The sequence below is a fragment of the Strix aluco genome, chromosome 2 (assembly GCF_031877795.1).
Source record: "Strix aluco isolate bStrAlu1 chromosome 2, bStrAlu1.hap1, whole genome shotgun sequence".
Classification (NCBI taxonomy): Eukaryota; Metazoa; Chordata; class Aves; order Strigiformes; family Strigidae; genus Strix; species Strix aluco.
The window spans coordinates 135,942,839-135,969,713 of NC_133932.1; the positions used below are offsets into that span (position 1 = coordinate 135,942,839).

At 39.3% G+C, this 26,875-nt stretch overlaps 1 protein-coding gene across 2 annotated transcripts in view; it reads right to left on the reverse strand.

The window, feature by feature from the left end:
* The window catches only part of FCHSD2 (FCH and double SH3 domains 2), a 167,244-nt gene that overhangs the window by 112,801 nt on the left and 27,568 nt on the right, over positions 1–26,875 (reverse strand). For both annotated transcript variants that reach the window (XM_074816522.1, XM_074816521.1), the window contains exon 3: positions 19,666–19,711. In XM_074816522.1, coding sequence (XP_074672623.1) covers positions 19,666–19,711 — 46 coding nt within the window. The remainder of the gene's footprint in view (positions 1–19,665; positions 19,712–26,875) is intronic.

Below are 26,875 nucleotides of genomic sequence, written 5' to 3' on the forward strand. Positions count from 1 at the left end.
CTTTGGATGGTTGGTGAAACAGTACCAGGGGAAATAAGCACAATGAGCAGGTCATTTAGAGCAAAGATGGGCAGCATACTGCTGCCAAGAACAGCAGGTGGCAAGTTTTCAATGTCATGCAGCAATACTAGTGGTGGAGGGCTGCAAGCTGTAACATTTATAATAAAGCACCTAGACAAACAACTTGTCAGGAGGCAGAAATACCACCTTGGACTTAGGCAACACTTCTACTGATTAGGTGACCAACACATCTTCCTTCTGGTATTCTGATTCCATCACCTTTCCTGTATGCTGAACCACCTCGACCGCAGCATAAGGACCTTCAGGGTTCCCTGCCCCTATCTGGTGTGGCCTCCTTGAACACAATCTGACAGCCACAACACAGAGGTTGTACCTCATCCACGGAACATATGATCTGGCTCACAGACAGAGGACACCAGCTACCTCCCATGGAAATGGTAAGGTAGGAAGGTCCTGCCATGCTACACATCCAACAGAATCCCAGAATCATCAAGGTTGGAAAAGCCCTTGAAGATCCTCCAGTCCAACCATGAACCTCACACTGACCGTTCCCAACTCCACCAGATCCCTCAGCACTGGGTCAGCCCGACTCTTCAACCCCTCCAGGGATGGGGACTCCCCCCCTGCCCTGGGCAGCCCATTCCAACGCCCAACAACCCCTTCTGCAAAGAAATCCTTCCTAAGAGCCAGTCTGACCCTGCCCTGGCGCAGCTTGAGGCCATTCCCTCTTGGCCTGCCGCTGGTTCCTTGGCTCAAGAGACTCATCCCCCCTCTCTGCACCCTCCTTTCAGGGAGTTGGAGAGGGCCATGAGGTCTCCCCTCAGCCTCCTCTTCTCCACACTAAACCCCCCCAGTTCCCTCAGCCGCTCCCCATCACACCTGTGCTCCAGACCCTGCACCAGCTCCGTTGCCCTTCTCTGGACACGCTCGAGTCATTCAATGGCCTTTTTGGAGTGAGGGGCCCAAAACTGAACCCAGGAATTGAGGGGCGGCCTCACCAGTGCCGAGCACAGGGGTAAGATCCCTTCCCTGTCCCTGCTGGCCACGCTAGTGCTGATACAAGCCAGGATGCCATTGGCCTTCTTGGCCACCTGGGCACTGCTGGCTCCTGTTCAGCTAGCTGGCAATCAATCCCCCCCAGGTCCCTCTCTGACTGGCAGCTCTCCAGCCACTCCTGCCCAAGCCTGTAGCGCTGCTGGGGGTTGCTGTGGCCCAAGTGCAGAACCCGATGCAGTCCTCAAACATCAGCCCCAATGACTCACTTCACCCCACAGAATTACGTGCTCGTTTTCACATAGCTCAGTTCCGGTGATCACCAGTGACAACCCCAAAATCAAGTTATGAAGATTGAGTGGTCAATGCAGATCACATGGGGAGGATTTCTGAAAACACACGTAGCCAAACACATCAGTACAACTGTAACACAGACGTATTTTCAAGCATGACCTGGAGCAGAGGCATTAATGGAGACAGACTAAATAAAAAGGAGATCAAGCACAGAAGGATAATAGCAACTGATCCAAAGGTTTTTCACCATTTGGCATATCAGAGAGAACAAGAAGATATAATTCGTGTTTTTACTGAAATTGAGAAAAAAATACGCTCATAAAATCTATGCTTTATCTATCACGATGGCTGATGCCGTTATTGTCCCTTCCTTCACAGATGTTCAAATGGGCAATCAAAAAAGGTTTCGCTTTGTCAGTTTTTCCACCGCCATCAGTCACAGAAAAAAAACCCCCAAACAGCTCAAGTGAAACAAAAGGCTGGAAGAGAAGGAACTGAAATGCTCATCTTTACTCTAGGTTTTACAAAGCAGTCTCCACATATCAAAGCAGCTAGCTAAGTACCATGATTTCTCCTTGCAATCAAACCTTTTTATTTCTCTCGGAAGCCTACCGCAGGAACAGAATTGCACGACACTCCTCTGCGATTGAAGACTTCACTTAAGAGTACCCTGCATGAATGCAAGGTGATGTAATGAATAGAGACCATGTCAAAAGTAACAGCACTAAAGTCAGAAATTAATTCTGCAGTATTGATGGAGCTCTCAGATTTGCTAGCAGCCTTAAGTTTCGCCTTCAAAAAATAAAGACCTCTGTTGTCCCTCCTGATTTTTACACCTGCAAAAATACCTTTGCTGTTATATGAAGTCTTGCACTGCTGATGCAGAGAAAAACTTCTTGTCTAAAGATATTACGGTACCAGAAAAAGTAATTTATTTTAAAAATTAAAGGGGGCCAAACTTGTAAAACTCTGTAAGCTACATGAAAACATATTTCATTGTAGTATGGTAAGTTAAACAAGTAGGATCTACCCAATTCAATATTTTGTATTTTATATTCCTTTCAAGAATTTCCAGGAAAAATAAAAGGGCATCTGAATACCCCAAATCTTCACAATCTTAAATAGATTTATTTAAATCTACTCCTTAATAGAACAACAAAGAATACAGTCCATGCCAACTTTTGTAGCTCTTCTGTGCAATCTCAACTTATCAGCCTCCTAATTCTGGAAAGTAAATTTCAAAACATGAAAAATGTATTTCATTTCTTGAAGCTACATATGTACAAAATAGCCAGTCAGACACATTTGCACAAACCGTATTGGGCAGAATCTTCATTCAAACCTTGAAATATCTTGAGCTATTTGAAAGAGTGACATGAAAATTAGACAACTCATTTCTATTGACTGCTAAATTCCTAATGTTTTAATTGTTTAGAAATAAAATCACAGAATGACAGAATAGTTGAGGTTGGAAGAGAGCTCTGGAGATCATCTGGTCCAATTCTGGTCCTAACAGTAATCTATAAGGCACTGGAAATGTACTTTTATATTCCTATAAATAACTACTATAAAGTGGTCATCTAACACAACTCTTGAGGATGGACAGCTTGGAGTGAAAGAAGGGGATGGGAAAGTAGGTAGCACAAGACTTCCAGCATGAAAAAGCCCTATTGTTAAAAAAAATAAACACCACTCACCCAGTCAAACTCCACAATTTTTATCCTTTGTTGGTATGTAATTATTGCTACACAGGAAAGGAAATGAGCTTTAAAGTCAAGCACCCCCGTTTCTTTGTTATTTAGAGGAAAAGCAGACATACCTCTACTCCATATAATCAATATGCCATATATTTTTTGTTCTTCTTCTATGGAAAAACCTACCTCTATAGGAGTGAGCTATCAACAGTAGTAAAAAGCACTTTTTACACAGCATGATTCTGTCTGTTTGGGGGAACTGTTACTAGGTAAGGCTGTAAAGTAATTCCTAAATCCATCTTCCCAAGGAAAGCTGGTTGAGCCATCAGCCTACTGCCTTGGATGAGCCCATCTGGTTCCTATCAAGAAACACCATTTTGGTTTTGTAAATTGAAAAAGGGAACAGGGCAGATCTCACACAGCGTTGAGATCTCTGAAATAGCTCTGGGGTAAGAGGTACATCTCTTTGCAGAAAGAAAAAAAAAAAAAAAAGTGACAGGATGTAGTTTCAGCAATGTGTTAGTATTTCTTAAAGATATTTCTAAGTCATCACAGTGGAGTCCTCATCCAAAAGCCTTCTGCATGAAACTTTCCAGAAGTTGTCTGCACCTAGATTCAAACTTCCTGAGCCTTTCGTTGTTGAGGTTTTACAAGAGGGATTTTGCTTTCCAAATCTGGATCTACAGGCTACAAGAATGATCAGAAATAAACGTTTTGATGTATTTCAGCTGTTTCTGTCTCTACACAACCCCTTTCAAGAGAGCAAGGCATAAGCAGCTGATGAACAGAGATCTTCATGCTGATGCCATGTCTTTGATTTAAAAGCACACAACGTGATGGGGTAAAACGGAAAGCTGTGTTTAAAGGAACATTTGATCTTTGATCCTCATGTCCCTTTGAGAACCTTCCCTTGGCCATCAATTGGGACAAAACCTTTTTTTTTTCCCAACTAGGAGGAACAACTGACAAGTCAGTCATGGTGGCAAGCTTGGTGGCAAAGAAAACTGAAGCAGAACAGGGCAGGATCAGTTGTAGGGTATCTTCACTTCTCAGACTACAGATGTAAGAGTAGAAATGAATGATACCTTTCAAAAAAAGGATGTTTATTTACTCTTTTACATATATGAACCTCTCTATGGAAGATTTAGCTTAGTTTTACAGGAGTATACACCATTCTGGTTTCATTCACGTTCTATCATAGCCTCCATAACCTGGACGAATTTGTTTGGCTTTTTTCTCTTCTATCTATCTGACAGCAGCATGTGCGTATTTACAGCATCTTTTCAAAACCAAAGGCCTAAAAATGGGCATATCAACCAAAAAGTTTGCTTTTCCCCCTCAGTTTTCATCATAGTCTTATAGAAGTTAAATAAAAATTTGTATCATCATTACACCTGATAGTAGTTGCAAACTTGAAAGCTCTTTTTAAAAAGCTGGAGAGTGCATTATCCTTCTCATCCAGAAGGAGCCACCTTTCTGAACACACAGAGAAGGCAATCCTACTCACAAACCCACCCCCAACAACATTTCCTGGAGGGCATTCATACCAATGCTTTGCTCTACCTTAAGTGAACAGAAATTACCAGGAAAAACAAAACCAGAAAATCAACACCAGACAGAAAGTGTCTTTCAAGACACTACCATAAACAGAAGAAAAATAATTTGATAGGAAAAATGCAAATGTCTCTCTAGCCTAGTTGGATAGACAATCAAAAAGCAAACACAGATGTACTTGGCATCCTGGCCAGAAATTCATTCAGGAAACCTAGTAGCTCACAATTTCACATCTCAGAAAAATGTGACCAACCCTTACTATTTTTTTTTTTTTTATTTTAAATTACTTCTTTACGGTTTGTGAAGGTAAAAAAAGCTTTGAGCCACATTTGTACACAATCAGAGCTAAGAAAACCAGTGCTGAGATTTATTTTTTTTTTAATAAATCTGCAGGCTTCCTCCTACTCAATTAGTTTCTGTTTGCAACCAGTATGAAATATGCTTTTATTCTTGTTGAAAATATGACACACTACCCATTAAACTGCAAAAGGCAGTGTATTAAGTATATTGCTAGTGAAATGAACAGCAGTAAGAATATATATTAAAAAAATAAAAAAGGCATAGGAATAGTAAGTCTGTACAATCATCAACACAATTTTAGTGATGAAAGGAACTTTTTATGTATATAAATTAAAATGCAAATCAATGTTAAAGATTTGTTCCTGCGCTATACTTACATTGGATTTCCACTTCATGCGTGACATTCATATTTACTGATGATGATGTCACTAACCAGTCAAGCTGTATTTTTAAATGTTTGCTCAATATAAGTACAGAGTTCATTTATTTTAATATACATGGAAATCTCCCAATATAAAGCTTATTGCACAGATTAATTTTTATTTTTCATGGAAGATACTGAAAAATGCTTATCCAGTTTCTCAAGCACACGCACTGCTGCAGCTAAGGGGATACAAACCAACGAACACGACTAAACGAAGAGAAGTCAGCAACAGTTTCAGAGGTTAAGAAAATAATCACCGTGCCGCTTATATTGAAATTGCAAGAGACTAACCCACAGTATGTTCCCACTATTTCATATTTGCAATCAGGAGATTCATTTGCCCACGTGAGTTTTATGCAATTAGAATAGATGCCATAATGCAAATTTCTTCCCCATTTTGGCTTCAATTCAGTATTGTACTTCAGACACATACTTACATCGATCCCAATTTTCTACAGCTAAGGCAAGTAACAGTTTTGTTGAATTTGCCCAATATTTCATGATTTGGTTAAAATCTTTCACCTAAGTAGCAAACTACTGTTGACTTGTACTGAAGTTTCATTAAGTGCTCTAGGCAACGCTTCAGCGTTTTTTGTTTAATTATTATTATTTCAGTGATAGCGTCAATCCAATCAACAAGTGGAACACATCACCTATACGGACTGTACACCAGGCCACTTATTTTTTCCAGAATCTGGCTGGCCAGCATGTTCCCTCATCACTGTTAGTTTTGTATTAAAAGAAAAAAAAACCCAAACCACTACTTTATTATATTTAACCAAAAAAAAAAAAAAAAAAAAAAACCAAAACAGACCCCCCCCGAACACTTCTAAACTGGCATCTTCAAGATCTTTGGCACTGCATCAACAAAAAAAACTAGAGCACCAAGCTTTTAAGATACTGTTATTTATTCTTTCTAAAACAATGTGTAAGGGAATGACTCAGCTGAGGTGAGCTTCACTGCTGGCCACACAGACCTGAGAATACAACAATAATGTTTGAGGCAACAGCTGTTTTTTGGTGAACTATCAGAAATAATGCCCTAGGATCTAAAAGCTGATGTGATACCTACTTTTTGTTCGTGTTTACAGTAGTTCCTTTAAATGTGGGCAAATCACTTTATTTTTAAGTGAAAGCTTACGTATTACTGCTAAAGAATAAGAAGATGTAACAGCCTCTCATCTACAGTTTATAAATATACCATATCTTTATCATAAAGCATGCAAGTCAGTAAGAGGGTTGCACAGTTGTAGCTCCAGAGTGGACATGAAGAATAAGCTTTATTTCCACAACACGAGAAACATCCTACATTTACTTATGTATTTACCAAAGGAGTAAGCCATACAAAGAGCAGCACGCACTCACTTGCCTAGATCATATAGAGAGACTTCTTTGCTGCTAGCACATCTTTGTCAGATTAGCAGCACATCTTTTATTACTTTGCAGCTGCCATTTGGGACTCCTCTCCTGCACTGGCCTGAGTAACCTTACGTTTCCTTTCTCCCTCCTCTTTCTTGGGAGAGTAGACAGGACTGGCTGATAAAAGGCCTTTTATCTGTATGAAATTGAACAAGTCAACTACTGTCTATGTAGGGTCTTATACTGAATAATCATTTACAGTAGATTTGACTTAAACATTCTCTCCATGGTTTTTTTGGCTTTTTTTTAGCTGTCAACACGTTCTGGTTTGCACAGGTCTAAAAGCATAACTTCCAAGGTTGCAAAGGGAAAGAAGGGAGTATAGTTTTTAAAAATAGTTAAGAATACATCTACTGTACCCTTTAAAGTAATCCTCAGTCTAAGACAAACAGCTTTAGTAGCCAGGAAGGTCTGCCCAGTTTACCTTACATTCATCTACTAAACTGCTGTCAAGCATAAAATCTGGATCACTGGGGTCAGGGACTGCTCTAGAACTGAAAGGATGACAGGCCGCTCCTGTAAAAGTATGTTCAGGAATTTTAACAGTGTACATACAAGTTTATCTTTCTTAATTATTGCACAGTGGGTTAAATAAGCTTTTTTTTTTAAACTAACGGAGACCTTATCCTCAGTAAAATTAAGGTAACATGATCTGAGAAACATGAAAAGTAAGAATAACGTCTCAGAAATATCACTACCTAAAATACATGGAGTCATACATAGTCCAAACCCACTCCAGTTACTGTGCAGAAGGTGCAATCAAACATTTCTTTAAAGTCTCACAGAAGAAAGGAAAAACAAGTCTTACAAATTATCTTTGTCTGCCTAACATTTGAAAACCAGCTGAACTAGATGAACTGCAGAAAAAATAATCAGCTGAATTAACTAGCTGAACTTCAGGATCAAACAAAGAATGAAACTCTACACACCTTTATTTCTGCATGGATTATTTTTTTTAAACAAACGTTTTCCTTCTAATTACACTTTCCAAAGTACCATTCTCATTCAATGCAGTGATTGTTGTTTTTCCTTAAATTATGGCCTTTTGATTGTAACAGAGAACATGCTCATCAGGTAAAGAAGCAGTGTTACGTTGGAATACAAAGGATTTTTTAAAAAATTCATGGCTCCAGAACAAATGCAGGGCTAACTGAGAAAGTGCATAAATGCAAACAGAAGACAAAAGGAAGTTAAAAGGCAAATGGCTTTTGACTTGCTTACAGTGTGCTAGAAAATATGAGGAAGGGATGATAGGGGATGCTCATCCACCAAATATTTGCCTTCTTACCTAGAAACTTTGGGGATTTAAAAGAAAACAAACAAAAAACCCCACAACACACATCCAAAGCATTCATAGGCGTATTGACAGCTTGTAGATCTCTGCACAGAAATCTCCAGCAGTGGCTTGCAAACCAGGATGCATTTCCACCCCTGAGGAAATGATACCAGCCCAAAAGCCAAGAACAAGGGCAGGAAGAGAACAAAGTGTGGAAAGGAAGGCACAGCCATTACCAGGGGACGGTGAAAAAGCAGGGGCGTAAATGGTCAGAGGTGGCTTGGGTAGGGCCTGGGCTATCAAACAGCCATAAGAATGAAGACATGTTTTTCATGAGGGCTCCTGAATGGTGGAACAGCCCCACAGAGGTTTGGGAATCTCTGTGCTTCAAGATCTCCCAAACCTAAAGGGATAAGGACCTAAGTGACCTCACTGAACTTTAAAGTTGGGCCAGCTTTGACCAGGAGGTTGGACCAGATAACCTCCAGGAACCTCTTCCACCCAAAATTATCCTGATTCTAAAATTAAAGAGTAGAAGTAGAGCTCCAGTACTCAAAGGTCCCAGGAAGAGGCAGTCACGACTGTGACTGAAAGAGGGACGACTTAACAGCCATGATACCACCTTCATTCCTGACCTAACCCACCACCACTGCCTGCTCTCCATTCCAGTTTTTCTCAGGAGTGTTCTCACTACATACCTGACCCAGACACCTTATTCCAATACATTTTCTGGTCCACTTTTCCTCGTCTTTCCCCACTTCAGCCACCTCCTCTCTTACCACACCCCAGAAACATTGCAGGGATAATCCTGCCAGCCATCCCCTTGGGTGTAGGAACTAGTTTCTGATCAAGGGAAGGAAGGGCATGAGAACTAGGATGAAACAAACAGCCATTAAAATATAGTTGGAATAATCGTCTTTTTTTTCCAAAAAAACCCAGAATTATTAATAGGATGTGGGCTCTCTTACTGTAAACTGTATGCCTTGTCTTAGTAGTAATTTTTTACATGTTCCAAAGTGTAGAGTAAACATATCCCACTCCCTTCTCCCAAGTCATTCCTAAGGTTTAGAATAAATAGGTCCATAGTAATTGTATTAGGGGGTGACATAAAGCCAGACTTAAGTAACTCTGAGATGAGTATGTGATGTGTACGAAGCACACTCATATGGAAAGCTAGGAAATAAAGAGCAGCCTTCCTCTTGCACACCCAGGCCAAGATATGTGAAAAGACACACATGAAAAAGGAAGCCTAACAGAGGTGGAAAAGACTAGGTAGCATATTGCTGTGTATGACTCAGTGCTGGTACTGCTACTACTTTGGAGGCCCAAAGTTTCCACTGCGTTTATTTTTAAAGCATTGAGTTGTGACTAGCCTGCCCTCTTAAATCACAGGAAAGAGAAAAGCAGATATTGGGAAGGATGACTGGATTGAACGTGTTAGAAAAAAGAAGTTGCACTTCTTGTGGAATCTGAAAAAAGCTGAAATGCTGATGTAGTTAGAAAAAAAGAACCAAAACACACACAACCTACAGTAGAGAAGACACAGAAGCAGCTCACAGATAACTCCACAGACCGAAAGATACACTGCCTGGTTCACTAAAACTGAAAGACCAAGTAAAAATGAACAGCTTTTTAGAATAAAGTTTTTCATCTGAAAGTAGAGCACTTACATGTATCAAGATTCCAGGCAGTGGATGCTTATGAGCACAGTAATTGGAAAGAAAAATAACAGCTAAAAGCAGGCTAAGAGAAATCTGCTTGCATCAGTTCAGCAAAAAATGTAGTTTCTTTATGAAGGGCTTTCTTTGTAGAAATAGCATAATTCTAAGCTTAGCAACCCCTTTATAAGGAACTAGATGTTTTCACTGAAAATAGAAGCTGACAGTCCACCTCTGTTCTTAGAGAAATATTATTTTAACCTAAAGAATTCCATAAAAACTGTAGCAGATAGCTTAGCATTTTTAAAAGGCTGCCTTTTAAAATTCTGTTTAAATGGACAAATATTTCAGTATAAGGCATTTTAATTTTTCATCTAACAGAACAGAACAGTCAGTGAGACAAGACCTAAATCAGATACCTGACTTTTTTTCCCCCGCTTTAAGTGCTGACATGTGTTTCTTGGAGAAGAAAAAGTACACGAACGACTGAATGTAAAATCTACATAAAAAGAGAAGGTCACCGATAATACTGTTTGGAATGTCACACGTAGACCCATAGTCTTTGTTCAATGCAAAGTATATTATATTTAAATGTTAAACGGACATTTAATATAGAGAATTCTAAAGAGCTTCTTGTTTTGCGGTAAAAAGGGAAACGTGCACTAAGAGGTTGAACTGTGACAAGTGCAGAATAGTATCAATAATCCCATTATAACACCTGATTTGTCAAACTTGTCTCTACAAGTTATTCTAAAATCCACAATAGTGTTCTTAACCATTTATGAAATGGAGCAGATCACGTCTTTGTAGCGTTCACGGCCACTGATTCTCCATGCTTTGTTGGAAAGAATGGCATGAATAGCTACTAAGTCTTACACTTCATTTTCTTCAACCTCTTATTGATATCCTGGTGTTTTGAATGGTGTTCAACTATTGGAGAATATAATACAAAGGTAGTATCAAGCAGGTGTTTTCTTTCTGGAACCAGCATGTTCTGTTGATGTATTATGCAGCATCGTGGCTTAACGGACCAAACCAGGTCATCAATATGCATGATCTCCACATCGGGCAGTGACCAGGGAGCGGTACGGATCCTCTCCTGAAAAATGGAAAGCCTGTCGAGCTGAGATTTAAGACAAACCAACAAAACAGTCCAGGCTCCAGGTGTATCCGAAATCATGTGCATACATGTGCTCCACACAAAATACGAGACTTTTCAGTAAAATGGCAAGGAATGAAGACAAACTTAAGAGTGATGACTCATTAACATATATTTCTCACAGTCCAGGTTGAAAAACAGGTTTCCCTCCTAGTTTTGTACCTTAACTGAATGAAACCAAAGCTCTTTTAGAGATCACCATGGATTACCCTGAAGAAATATCACAAACTAAATGATGGCACAGAATTAAATACAAACCAACTTATTTTGCCAAGTCAACACTTGAAAGCTACTTTTTTTTCCAGAAAAATTATTTGAGCATTATTACTAACTTCGGGACACCTCTAGAAAGTAAAACCTAAGAAGGTTCTTAACTTATAAGGGTTTTTTTATAAAACAGAAAATGAAAGCACACACCAAGACAACTATTTAGATCTTCATTTAGACAAACACAGACTATTAAATTCTTGGACTGGAAAGCAGGGATGCCTTGTAGATCACTGATTTTAACCTGAGTAAGTTGTGTAAGCAGAGGAAGTATCAAAGATATGCAACAATTCTCTCTAGCTCTTTAAAAGAAGTTAATTACTCCAAAATAAGAAAAAAAGAGCAAAACTAACAACAAGCAAAAATGTAGACAGACTGGGACAATTAAATTTGTCAGATAACTAAACAAAAGTCATAATTCATGCAGAAGGCTTTAAGAAAAAATATACACAAGATGGAAAAGAGAAGAAATAAAGGCTACTGAGAAATTCAAACTGGAACAGAGAAAATTCTGCTGGCTGATGGAACAATGGACAAGAAGTAGGAAGAAGTGGTAATACACACCCACTGTCAGGTGTGGAGATTAAGTTTATAAATGGACTTTAAAAGAGCAAACATGATCGATATCTACATCCTGTACTTGGAAAGTAGCAGTTTGCTTATGTTTTAACACAAACCAGCACATTAGTACCATGGAGAATGTGCGACATTAACGAGGAAAAAGACTTTATCAACATGTCCATAAAACTCACATCTTAAAAGAGAAAACTGTTGATCCACTGATGTTCCATTTTTGTTAAGTGCTGGAATATCAGAAGAAAGATAAATGTACAAGGAAATGTTCTTCCTCATATAAGAAAACACTATTTAATAAGTATTTGTACCAATCGGATTCTGCTTTTTGCAAAAATAAAATGGATAATGTTTTCATAAGAACCACTCTTGAACATTTCCCCCCATTTTTTCCACTTGATTCATATCTCGGTGTATCACAGCGAATGGAACCATAGGTTGGTATGCAAAGACTGCCAATCTAGAATGCGTTCATGAGGTAGATGCAACACATTTTCATGAAGCATTTGTCTTGGTACCTAATGAAGTTTTAATTTAAAAACAACACTAGATACCAGTAACTAAGACTTCAAAATGCAACTGTCGAAAGAATCATCAATTTAAGCCACTTTCAGTTGAGTTTTCCACACACCTGCCCAAGACTCTTATTATTTTGTGCCTTCATCAACTAAACAGAACAAAAATCAGTAGGGAAGTAACTAACCAAGAGGACAAAACATTCACAAAAATAATTTGAGTCACTGGTAAACTAGGAAAGTTGAAACAGAAGGCATTCTCACACAGTTCTTCAGGCTTACATCAAGCATGCCTGGCACAAAGCGCTTCAGGAGGAAGAGATGACCGCAGGCAAGGCTGCTGGAGGTCGAAGGAGGAAAGCAAGAACTCTCACAGGTTGGCCTGTGCTTCAAGTGTCAGTGGTGACATGGATGTCAACCAAAGACATCACCTCCCAGAAAGCATCAGGTACTTGTGAAGGCTCTACATCCTCCCTAGCGTTAATAAAAGAGCATACCTTTTTGTAGGAGTCTGGGCCGCGCTGGAGGGAAGTTAGTGCAGGCAGAAGAATGCAAGGACGAAGACAAGGCCAGCAAAATAAGGCTGGCAAAAACACACAAGATAGCAGATAAGTGAGAAACACCTGTGGTCAGCAAAAGCACACAAGTCTGAGCAAAACAGGGTATGAGATAAGGGAGTTTTTGGCAAGTTTTGGGCTTTACGTACTAATTGCAATTAACCAATGCAAATGCTTGTAGAGGCACGTGAACAGCGCGTGTAGATAACCTGTAGCCTACTAGAAGATAGATAAGTGTGTGTATGGAACTTAGTAGAATATAAATGTAACCAGGATTGGGAAATAAAGGTGGACGATCTGATCATCATATTGGAGTTGTGTCGTTCCTGTTCCCTCACGGAGAAACAAGGACCCCGGCTAATGGTGACCCCGACACCTTTTCTTCACTTTTTTTCTTCCCCACTTTTATTTTTCTCCCAGAAAAACCTGCTCAGGTTTTAATATTTTTATCCCTGAAGCAGGAAGACATCTACAGAAAGAAGCACAGAATGCTTACAAGCCAACCTGCCTGACATGGTTTCCTATGACAGATGGGATCAACCAGAGCAAGATTCCAAAGCGGGAGAAACAGAGGAGCCTCACAGCCCTTAAGTATCCATGAGGGAATATCACTCAGAGCAGGAATAGGCCTGAATGGCTCTGGCATTTTTGCATTTGGATCCAGAGGTTTCTTGGATACAGCTCTTCCCCCTCCCCCAAGTAGCTGTGCCAACAAGGCTTAAGGGAGTAACATCCAAAATAAAAAGTCACAGATGAAGCTTCAGTGGGTCTGATGACGTTTCCTATAGAAATTCCTATAACAGGAAAGAGAGAAAATTCAATTCAGACCTTGGATTGTAAGATTTCAGTAGCTGTTATCTCTGTACAGGTAAGAAATGAACTCTCCTAAGTCAAGGAGGTGCCATATTCACACAGCCACTACGGGAAATGACCGAAGCTGGATAAAGGCCAGGCAGAAAGTCTCCCTCCAGGCTCTGACGGTGAGGCCACAGCTCTGGCTTGGGAGGAGAACATTCCCCAGCGTTGGAGGACAAAAATGTGATTTTCATATCCAGTTAAAAAAAAAAACCACCACTGAAAGATTATTAAAATGCTATGCAATACTACTGATAAAGCAAAATAAAGCTACCTCAAACCTACTGACATACTTTTGGGTAATGCACGTGGACCGCCTCAAGCCTCCAGGATCACTTCACACAGCCAGTGTGAGCCAGGCTGGATGTGGCTTTCTAAAGAGATCTAAAACAGTAAAGATACTGAAAATCTCAAGAGAAGGATTATATAAAGAAAACTCAGAAATTTAAAGGGATTTTATTTAGAATTTTTTGTCTGTCTTTCAAAATAGACAGCAATGATAAAGCCAACACCTGCAGACATGCAGTGAGCTCATTTATGGAAAAATATTTCATTGATTTTCTCCTAATGTTTCCTACAGAAAGTCTGAAAATACAATACATACACAGACCGATTTCAAAATAATTTGCTGTCTTCAAATTAACTGCTATCAAATACATCCAGCTATAGCAACCATTCATCTCACTGCCCAGTACAGAAATTTCCACATAGTCTACTCATTTACTACAAGCGGAAGTCTCTCTGCAGAGAAACTGCAGAACGGTAGCCAAGTTTCTTCAAAAGATAAGCCTGAGAAAAAAAACCAGTTTCTGTATGTGTGCTAATTACCAACCAAACCCCTCCTCACATGATCTGGAGTACAGAAGTCAAAGCTCTTAATTCCTTAAGAGATAAAGTATGCCTAAGGCTTAAAAATACATCTTCTCCACACACACACACCCCCCCACACACACCCCCCCCCGAAAGCTAATTTCACAGGTATTTTTAAAATACAAATGCTTGATTACAAAAGCCATCGATTTCAGCCGTAAAGGTAAACAAGACAAACATCTTAAATATTACAGAAATACTCTAGAGGGAGATTTACTGCAGCAGTTGATCTAATATCATCCTCAAAGGAAGAAACAAATAATTGAAGTTCATGGGTTAACAAAAGAGGCTACTGACCAGTCAACCTAGGGCTGCTGCTTGTTTGTCCCCAAGTCAGGGACCCACCCTTAAAGTCTACAATCTCTTCCTGCTCTCTGTAAGGCCACAGTACAGTAACCTTCTGTATCCTTTGGGCTGAAAAAACACCTCGTTCTGTCCACACTGCAGGGAATGAACTAATAGAAAGTTGCTTGTGGGATTTTCAAGGCAGACACCTCAAGGTTGGTTTTTTTTTTTTTTTAACTGACACCCCAGGGGATAGCTAACTGCTGAGTCAGAGGGAAGACTTCATTTCACCCAGAAATTTTTTTGATTCCAAACCTGTGGTAAGGTTGTATTTGCCAAGCTGCAGTTGTTTTGCCACGTGGGATTTCTGAATCAATCCAGGTGACTTGCATTCAACGCTGAAATGGTTGTATTCACAGAGCTCGCTAGCACCTTCCCCAAGCCTCACAGATGTTGTTGCTCTTCTTGTGTAGTGTCTGCCATCCTCCTGCTCTTACATTTAATACTTCCACATTGCAATAAGGCAGTATATTTTCAAAAGAGAAGTACTTTACCTAGCACCTTACTTTCCTTTCTTGAAAGAGTCTACTTTTACTACAAGTGGAGCAATCTGATTTTCAGTAAAGTTGTCTGTGATCTACTAAAGCACACCTTACCTCTTCCTAATATGCCAGCACAGGTACTTTACAAATACTTGTACAGGTCTCCTCATCTATAAACCTCAAAGCATTTTACAAGGCAAAGGAAGAAAAAGGATTTGAATTCTATTGCTGAAGCAAAATTTGCATTAATTACCAAAGGCTTCTGTTTAAAAAAAATTAAAAATATTCAGAAGACCAGGGATCTAGTTCCCATTCTATCAAAAAGACCCATATTATGCAGGCTAAAATTCACTCAAATTTCTCCAGTTCCTTATTAAGAAAATAATACCACTTTTCCAGCCTTCACAGTATAAGGATAAATCAGTTAACCTTTGCAAAGCATTGTACTACATGGTCAAGAACAGCAAAGAAAAAAAAAATTAGCCACAGCACAAGTTAGTAAGACATTGGGGGAAATCTCTGATTTTAACCCTTAGAATTTTAATCCACTGAAAAATTGTTTAAAAGGCCACTGTATCTTAAGGAAAGCAGCCTCGCATCCTTGTCAGAAGATGGTAGAAGAAACAGTCAGCTTCTATCTTCTGATTTTAAACAAAGGAAAATACAGTAAGGGGAAAAAAAAATAAAGCAACCATTTGGGCACTGCAGCCTATAAATATTATTTAGATATATAAAATATATAATAAATAAGTACGATGTATAATTTGTTTGCTTTATATATAACGTATAGACACACATTATATATACACAAAAATGGCTGTTGGAATATTGCAATTTTCTAGAAAATAGGTATTCGCATAGTCTGATGTCTTGAAATAAGCGTTTCTGCAAGTCTGGCGAGACACTTAGGGGGTGAGAAGCTGGTAAAGGCAATCATACTATCTATCTGCTTACATCCACCTTTCCTCTTGCCTTTCCTGCTCCTCTCTCCACTCCACCTCCTCTCGCTCCGTCTGCTGCTCTGACAGGCTGCTTTTGTCTTTGGCATTCATTTCGTCTTATTTTAAGGCTCCTCTCCTGATTATTGTCATTGATACAAATACCACCAAAGGATGCACTTGCACCTCACTCCTAGCTGCCGATAGGAATGTGTGGATAGAAACGATACTACTTTTTATTCTCTCCATATTTTAAAATGTTTTAAACGTATCAAGTTTCTCATTGCAACAGACACAGCAATCAACACCAAGTGACCTGTCCACTCTCTCCAGATCACAGATAAGATATTTTTACTGAGCACACACATCTCTTCAATGTTAATTTGTCCTCCAGAAAAAACAGACCGGAAAAAAAAAAAATCATAACAATTAGTGCCTTTTTTAAAAATCTGAACAGAAACTTCTACTCGCACCTCAGTTCAAATTTAAAGCTCTAGTGTAGCTCACAGAATGGAGTTTCCTACCTTTTTTCTACATTATCAATGCCTTCAGTTGAGGCACTACAGTTTGCAACTAATTAGCATGCACTGAAACGAGTAGCACGTTTCACAGCTCCAGCTCTTTCAGGTTACTTGCAGACCCAAAGAGATGCGCCGTTGATTGCCCAGAGTCACATTTTACTCTGAAACAATGACAGCGAAATATCAAACAAAAACAAAGCATGACAAAACATGACAAGGAAGGTCATCTGTGTGTTCCCAGCACGCGACACAGACTGTGCGAGACTGCTGTTGAGTCAAAAGTGTTAAATAATAATAAAAAGTGCAGCAGAGATGTAACTACAATCTCAAAAAAAAGCAAACATTTTACCTATTTAACACGCTAGGTAAAACAGTTTTTTACCAGGTCTGCAAAAGCAGACATTCACTACGTTGTTCTTTCACCTAACAAAAGGGTATTCTTAGCTACTGATTTCAGCAAGCTTATTAATCATGAAGAATACCTAATAATAATAATACAAGATTGCAATTTAAATGCTATTACTAGGAATACTGTTAATGAGAAATGAGAGCCTTTCTATACTCTCAATTCTGAATATTAAGTAAGCCTTTAAGTGTATATTAAATAATACAGTAATGAAAATACAAGTGAAACAGCTTAGTGTGTATTCACAACAGATCTAGAAAGGACTGCAGAATTGCAGTACTAGGGCCGATACGTCAAATACTTCTCCCCTTTCTACCATGGCACAGCCTAGAAAAACCAATCAAGAACCCACTGGAGACAGACAATAAGCAGAACAACAGCTTGGAAAACTTCAGTGGCAATAGGTACAATACAGTAAAAATACTCAGTAAAATAACTCCCTTGATAAAGTAAGACGCAGGACAATTTACATACAGATCCTGTAACTCATCACATCCATTCAAGCCACTTACCATATAATTAGGGATAAATTATAAACACTGAACCATGGTGTTTCACTCACATTTATACAGGTTCTCCTTCTCCAAACAAAAGCTCTCTGTGTATAGAAACCTGGCACCCAAGTGCAGTGCATCAGCATACAAGTTTTTTAAACCAACAAAGCAATCAGTTCTGGGAAACTTAATTTTCACTGTCTACCCTTCCTTTCCCCCCCCCCCCCCCCTAGATTGCCAAAAAAAGTCCTAAATTAGAATATTCTGAGTTCCCTAAGGTGACAAAAGGCATTTGCACAGAATCTGTGAAACGGTTTAGAAATCTTGCTTCAGAAGCTAACTACTGAGAATTTTCATTCTCTAAGTGATTTAAGTGGAATATCCCACTGTTGATGAATACAACTTCACACTTATTTTGATTACAATTTCTCTCACCAAAAGGCTTTATGTGAAATTTTATCACTACCCCAAAAACAGAAATCCTTTTACAGGCCCAAGAAGAAACATCCAACATTGTTCTTGAACTGTACACTTATCAGCAACCCAAGGAAGCAATTGCACAAGACCTCATTCATATGAGCAGCCATTCAATGAATCTCAAATGATGCAGCTGTATGGCTGGAAAGTTGGGGGTTTTAAATGCAAGTATCTGAAAGCCTCAGTTGTTAAGACTGAGCCTTCCGAATCTGAGAATGTAATTATTTTTCCAACTTATCAGGACTACTCTCTAAACACAGCAACTGCTGTAAGTGCCTCTGCATATAAAAAACATTCCCAGTGTAGAATGGATAAATGTATTAAGAATTGATCTTAAATTCTCTACCATGTCATTACAAAAATCACTAAAGAATACACACTTTGAAGTTTCATGAAGCATATATCGATTCTGTCATTGAAAAATTGCTATATTTAATCAAATTAAGTGCAACTGCCAATGTAATCAGTGTATGCTCATGTAAATTCATGCACAATGAAACAACAGAGCACCAATAACTGCAGACCCTTAGAGCACTACTGTGAGCGTCTGGATTAAATTCAGTAGAAATTTCATTTGATTTACAAAGTGTTTTCAGCTGAGTTTTGGACTGAGACCACATGCAGGAAATCTAGGACTAGAAAATGTGTACATCGCAGATACAGAAACCCTCTTTCATAAACTGACAGTAAAGTCTGGCCCACTGAAAAGGTTTGTTCTCTATATACTTGTGGGTGATGCAGCACTGATGACTGAAAGGATGCTTAACACAACAGCCTACAAACTCCATTTGGAAACATCCTAGCGACAGCTTGTGTTTTCACATTTCACTTCTGTCACTGAACCAACATCAACAATTGTAACGTCAGGCACATCTCCAGTTGTATTTACCATATATTGAGCTCCACAAGCTCCCTCACTTCTATTTTATTCTACCTTTAATCTATTTTAAAATAAATGAATGTATTTTTAATCTGTAGTACTTGGACTTCTACTCCAAGGGCCTTTACTGTAAATTAGCAGGCAGCTGCCCCTTGTTAGGTGCTTTCTAATTTTGGAACAAGGGAGAAAAACCAATCCTCCCTCCTTTCTTGCAAACAGATCAAAATTCATTCCACTCCCTATCACAAGCACAAGGCCAAATCTGTCCGCTTTTATTTCAGATGAATGGGAAGCTGCTCTTACTGAAGAATGTGAATGTAAATTTATTTTGGACTGAGTATGCCAGAACACATTTCCTCTCCCTCTAATTGACCTGATTTTACTTTTTACTCAGGTTTCACACTAACTTCTGAGAAAACCTCAAAGACTTTATAAAAAATTTGAAAAAAAAATGTTAAAAATGTCTTCTGTACCCAAGAACTTCCTCAAGTCAAAATGTCCATGAAAACACAGAATGGGCCTAAGTCCTGCACAGGCCAAACTGTCCGATTCAGAACTCCAACAGGGATTTTCAGAGTAACTAACTGATGGAAAGGATAAACAAAAAAACCCATACGATGTAGAAAATCTGATAACAAATAAATTACCTCAAGGGAACAATGCCATAGACATTAAAATTATTCCAGAACCTACCTGTGCATATTCTTTCTCAATTGCAGCTCTCTTCTGACTGAACGCTCTGAAAGAGGAAAAAAAATATAAACCCATTAATACATACAGCAAAACACTATAAATGCAATAATTTACTTAAAATTATTGACTGCTGGACAGTCTTTATAGTTAAATGAGCAACAAAAAAGCAAAATTGTTTGACAACTGTATATCAGTAGCCTAGCAACTAGCACATGTGGACTTCACATACGTGATGTTCAAATTTCCAAGTTTTATTGGACAAATTCCGTTCCCAGGACTACCAGTGTAAATACCATTTACTTACTTAAAGGCTCATCAGCTTTCCACCAGTACAGCCTAGGGAAGAACTTGGTAACGCAGGACAGAATTTGGCTTTATGCATCTAGACGGACTTCCTAATTATTTGGGGTTTTTATTTAAGAAAAAGTCATGTTTCCTCAACAGCAACTGAACGCGCCATATTCATAGTTGTAGTCACAAGACTAACAGCCTCTCTTTAAAACCCATGCTGTCCCACAGAAATATCCCGATTTACCCATTAATGTAGCTGCATCCCATTAAACCCACTTAACTTGGTGCCAATCATAACACATCGTTCCACGTTAACGTCAGAACTGTACTCTCATGCAGGGGCTCCTGATGTTCCATCTCAATGTATTTTAAAATAGAGGGTTTCAACACTATCACCACTGTAACAAGAAGAAGGTTCAAATACCTAGCTGTGTCAAGGCTCTTTCTTCTATAGCTTAAGCTACTCCCTCTTTAGCCCTTGAACAGTCAAAGCAGAGTAATTTTCTTCAAGCTATAAACTACTAAGCTTAAGGCTACGCCATCAGCAAAAGAAAATCTAATTCTATTTAAATTAGTTACACAATAATTATGGTGACACGTTAATAAAAAAATCCTCAAGAACATCCTATAATAAGGTTAACTCAATAAACACAAACAAAAGGGGCTCTGAACAGGCTCTTTCTACTCCTGTCTACTCCATTTCACCCATGAAGAGCATCCACATGCTGATAGGGCGTTACAGGCTCGGTCTCCTCAACGGGATGTAAAACAAAAGTCTAAACACACCGCGATTGCTTAAAATTCTTTCCAGATTAATGACAGCCCCGAAGATCTGGCCATATTCCAACTCCAATAATTACATCCCATCTTCCTAAATCCCCTTCGTATAGCTCAGGTGGGTACAAAGGGCTGTGCCACAGGAAGCACCTCTAAATGAATAGGTCAAGTTGTCCGAGATGCTTGTAAATGAATCTACTTTGTAAAGCATTCGAGGTATTTCATCTACTATTACAAAACAATTTTTTTTAGGCTCTCCTGTTCCCAAGTCCAATATCCCAGTCAGTTTAGCAAACATCTAAAAACCACAGTATCCCTCTGAAAGAACTTACTTTCCTTTTAAAAGGGTACATAACTGCAGAAACCACTACTAGGAATAACTGAAATGTGTTATCAATATTGAAAAGGTAAAAGAAAACAAGCAGCTGTCTTTGAAATGTAAATCTGGGAAGACTTCAGGCAAAGGCAGTTATTTTCCAATTCTCAGCTAATCTTACTTGAAAACATATAATCAGAGCTAAATGTTAAGGATACTCAGTTTACACAAAACCTGGATATGGAGCTGTATACTTCATCACGGGTTTCCCCCCCCCCCCCCCCCCCATACAAAACAAATTCCACTTAAACTAACTGCATAACAACAATTGTGACAAGCTGGAAGCCTAAGATATCCCCTAAAAACCTTCTACATTGAAAGGTTTACACTAGAGAAGAAAAAACAAAAGCATTCAAGTGGCCCTAGTATAGAATTACAAAATACCATGCAAATCAAATTTACTCGCAAAACCGACAGAAATCTCGGACTTGGAACAACTGCAAGCTCCAGCTTGACGAAAGCACCTCCATAAATTGTACAGTAGCACCTCCATAAATTAGAAACATTTTAGAGTAGTTTTAGATTTTGTTCTGTATTTTAAATGGGGTTTTACAAAAAAGTTGGCAAGGCTGCACGTAATTCAATTTATACAATACTTAAATTTGTGTTTGATCTGTGTTTTGGTGAATGAAGAAAATGGTAAATACTGAAAGACCAGCAGGATCAGCCGTCTGCATTCCTTGAAGCTGGTGTTCTCTGTCGCTTTGTGACTGCATTTCCCTCGATTAGTCAAACACAAAGCTGTTTTTAACCTCGGGACAGTTTATAAAGGAATCCTTTTATGACAACCATAAATATATTACAAAACATGACAAAAATATGAGACTGAAGTAGACAAATTTCCCAGGAGAAAATTATTTTGAGCAGAGGAAAAAAAAAAGTCTGACTAATAAATGCATCATAGTTTCATAACTTGGGAAACCTGGAAACTTTCATATGTGGAACCTGATTTTATGTGCAAAGCAGGGATATTCTTAAACTTACTGTAATTCAAGATGGAATTTCAAGTTCATATAAGGAGACATTTGGTTTTTATAAGATAATAAAATGTTCTCTGTTACTGAAAAGTTTTTAAGAAATTAAGTAGTGGGTCTGCAAGAAAGCAGGAACATTATTTACAGTTTCTTTAAACTAGGATGCATTATATCTGCTATTACATCTTTTTCACAAATTAACCATTAATTAAATGCAAGAAACACCAGAATTGCACGGCCAGAAAAGGATCTTAGTTTTTGTTGCTGGACAGTGACTCCTAAATATCATCTCTATCCTGCAAACATACTTCATGCGATATGCTTACTCCCTTTGCCAAACTAATAATCACTCAAAAGCATTTAAAGTATTTGACAGCTTAAAAAGAGGGTGAGAAAGGATAAATACAAAAAAATTCAACAGTATTTAGTGTGTATAATCAAGCTATAACCATTTTCCATTTTAACTCTACTTGCCACAATCCTTATATTGCAGGAAAATCCTGACTTAAGCCTCCAGAAAAAGAAAGCCAATAAAAATAAAATTACGCTCACCATCAGGACAAGAAGCCGCCATTTAAAAGAAACACGATTTTATTACACATCCAGAGTGTGACCAGGCGCCTGCTTTTAAAGAGCCTGCTGCAAGCCTGAAGGAAAAGTCACACTCAGGAAAGTTATTTCAATGGTTTCAACATACATGATTTAACATCAAGAGGCAATGCCAGCCACCCACTGCATTCCCTCACACGCTGCTGCCTACAGCCCCTTCCACGGCTTACGCCTTCGTATGATGAGAATGAGCCTAATCCCGGAGGGATTATGAAGGCATGTTCCTTCCGAAGCACAAACAGCTAGAGACACTCTGCAGAGAAGGGTTGTCTTCCTTTGAAATGTCAGCAACTGGCCAAGTCTGGTCGAAAACAGAGTAGTGGGGTTAGAGAACAGTCGCTCCTATTGTCAGTAGGACAATAAGGACTAAATGCGGGGTTGGAAAGGACTTCTCCTTCAGACTAAAAACTAGTAAGAATATCTGAAGAGGAGGAGGATGGAGATTTTTCTGTTGCATAGCAGGACGTCACCCACCCACATCTCCTCCTTACGCTCCTCACCGGGCTTCTGACCCAGGATAACACCCTCCAAGGTGCGCTGCGAGGCTGAGCTGGTCGCTTTGTTTCCTAAGGAAGGAAATTCTTTGGTCTTAACTCACAGGACTTTACATGACAAAATATACCTGGATGAAATGTCATGATCTGCAGTATTAAAGAAATTGGATTATGCGATCTGACTTTCCCTTGGGCTCTGTGAAACGGTGGAAACGTAAGGGAGCAGGGGAGAGAAAACTACACTCACCGTCACCCCCACTTTGCTAATATTTCTCTTATTAATGCTGAACCCTCCCTGTCACTGCAAATTCCCAAACACAAATTCCAGCAACTGATGGGTATTTAAATTACTCATATCAATTTAAGGTAACAGATGCTATGAAATATTTGGGTATAATTTAAAATTTTCATTGTAAATAAGTGTAACAATGTGAAGTAAGGAGTCAGGCCAGTAGAGAATGGTACTTCAAGAAGTCTTCCTCTAGAGAAACAGGAGAAACAGATGGGCTCAACCCGGTATGTGGATGCCCACCTGGGCTAGAAATGTTTAAAGCTCCCACTTTCACGAGAAATCAGTGTATTAACATTAATATATATATTTGAGTTATATAAAACAATGTTGTATTTGCCAAGATTATCCAGGCATACAAATCTAAGGATGAAAGTCACAGCTTGCACAGTAAGAACAGTTAAACACAGTGACACCCCAAAAATCAGAAAGCGAATTACTCTCTATATTAAAAAAGCTAATTTAACTACATCTAGAGAGCTATGCAAAAATGTAAACAGACACTTCATGTACAAGTCTCTTGAATAAAAGAAGGAGTTAAATTTGCATAGGTGAATGTATTTCCATTTGAAGGCTGAGAAATTCAACAATGAGCCAAGCAGGGGTCTGAATCGCATTTGCAATGAGTCACCGTGCAAGATCAAAACAATGGTCAAAAATCAGATGTAATAACTGGCAAATTGGTACAACTCACCTAGCACTAGCAGTTTGTGTTACTATGATTTTTTTGGCTATAGACATTCAGAAAAATTGATTAGAAATTTAAATGAAAAAAATCCTTAACAACTATGCAAAGCACCAGAAAATGTACAAATTAGTATCACATCCGGAACATCCAAAATTGTTAGACTAAAGAATTGCACCTGTTTTAACCGACCTTGACCTAAGAGAGTCCCCAACTGCTACACTAACAAAAGCAAGGAGCAGACAATGAGAAAATAACATGCTCAGCTCTACAGAGACACTGGATTTCCCAAATCAGCAGAACACAGAGCAACAGAATTGACACTTTCAGTGCCGTCTTTCAGAAAGGTGATGAAAGGAGGGGGAGAAAAAAAAATTACATGTGCACACACTGCATGGTGATGGTAACTCTCCAAAACCTTTTTTTAATCCTTTTAATACAGTCTGCTGTATCCCTAACAGATTCAAAACAACAAAGTCATGACCATATTCTCTTTGCTTTACCAACTGCACATCTCCCCAAGTTGACAAAAAGTGAAACCCACATTAAGTGATGCAGATCATTAGAGTAGATCTGTAAAGCCCCAACACAATGAGAAAAGGAATGGAAAAGGTGTACGAATAGAAGATTTTCCATTGTTTTGATTTTATGAGGTGTTAAGACAATTTCAAAATTCAGTTTAAAAATGAATTCAAGGCATCCAAAATTCTTGAAGTAAATCTACTTCAGAATTGTAGAGCACATTGCAACTGCTTTTAAACTGACTCAATCCACCAACGCTCAAGGAGGTGAATCAGTGAATCATGAAATACCCAAAAATTTCCAGCTTCCCCAAAAGTAGCTCAAGAATAATTCATGCCATCTAGAACATATGCCAGTGGAAAATTATGACTTTGCAGCTTCTGCTTATAATGTACACTGGTAACACACACCCTTGGTGTGCAATGATGTCCAAACTAATACTATACTGGTTTTCTTTTTAAGATGAAAGTATATACTCATTCCAAAACTTTCCATTAAAAACATTAAAACAGACAGCTCTCGTTAAAAAAGAAAAAAAAAAAAAAAAGGAAAAAAGGAGGGAGCAACCCCAGAAAACTCAAAAACCAATATTATGTATCAAGGCAGAATTACACAGCTGGCTTTGTTCATTCTTTTTGTCCCATTCAGAGAGAAAAATCACTCCTGAACCACCTAAAAAATCACCTAACAGTGAATACACCTGCACAAACACAGTCTTAGCTCCCCCCCAAATGTCCCAATCTACCTATGAAATGTAAACAAACAAAAACCTGCATGCAGCAAGCTAAAATACAGCGTTAAATACCAATTCCCTACCTCCCTTAACTGACAAACAGATCTAGAATGCCTTTTACAGTGATGAGATGTATTTATTCTAAGCAAAGGAAACAGATCCTAATACATGAGCAACAGGGGAAGAACCCCGATCGTGAACTACACACACGTGAAATATTTATGTACAAGAGGGCATTGAAATTTCCAGCTGGCCGCCCCAGCCTGGCCCGTTGCTCAAGGCCGGCGTGTCCCAGGGGCAGGACTTGGCATTTGCCTTTGTTGACCTTCACGAGGTTCTTGCCAGCCCATGTCACCCATCTGAACACAGCCCTGACTCCAGCCTTATTATCAAGTGTTCTCCCCCAATTTGATACCCTTCATCAACGTGCTGAAAGCATGCTCCATCCCATCATCCAGGTTGTTGTTAAAGTTATTAAACAGTACTGATCCAGTATTGTCCTCTGAGGGATTCCCAGGTGCCCACTGGGCTTTGGACTGCTCTCCATCACTTACAGTTGGGAAGTCCAGCCAATTTTCCACCCACTTATCAGTCCACACATCCCTGATGTGGCTATAAAGGTACTACAGGAGACTGTCAAAGGCCTCACCTAAAGCCAACACGTACAACAGACACCATGCCCACATTGCCAGCTTTCCCAGAAGGCAATCAGGCACCATTTGCCCTTGGTAAGTCCATGATGGGTGCTCCAAATCACCTTCCTGTACCTTCAAGAAATGGCTTCTTGAAAAAGAAGCCTTGGAAATGGCTTCTAGGAGGTTTTGCTCCATAATGTTCCCAGGACCTAAGGTAAAGCTGACCAGCCTGCTGTTCCTCAGATCCTCCCTCTTTGAAAATGGGTATGGCCTCTGCATTTTTCCAGTCAACAGGAACCCCTCCTGATTGCTACCACCTTTCAAAGATGACAGAGGGAACTATCTTACCACACCTCTGTATTTCCAATAAGCTCATTCCTCCTTCTTGTTTCCCAGCCACACAAGCTCATGTACAAGCACCTGTGACAGATCCCCAGTCATACTGGGGAGAGCCTCTTCCAGGACACTGTGCCCCAGACACCTCTTCATCAGACCATTTGCTTCAAGTTATGGTAACTCTCCCTTAGCAGACCTCATTTACAGCCTTCCTCACTAGGTCTAGCTATTGGCAAAGGTGCTTGTGCCCCACCTTGTCAGATGGATCCCATCCCTCTTCAGCATCCTCGTTTCAACAAGGCTCTCACGTTTATAAGATCCAAAGCCCTGTCTGCAACATCAGCTGTGCAGCCAGGTGCTGACCTGCTGGTCCTTCACCTCCATAGGAAGGACTAGGAATACCCCCAAGGGCCCCCTGCCCTTCACACTTGTCCCCAGAGTTCTGCCATCCCCCTTTACACACTCAAGGTCACCTCTGGTAGCATCCTA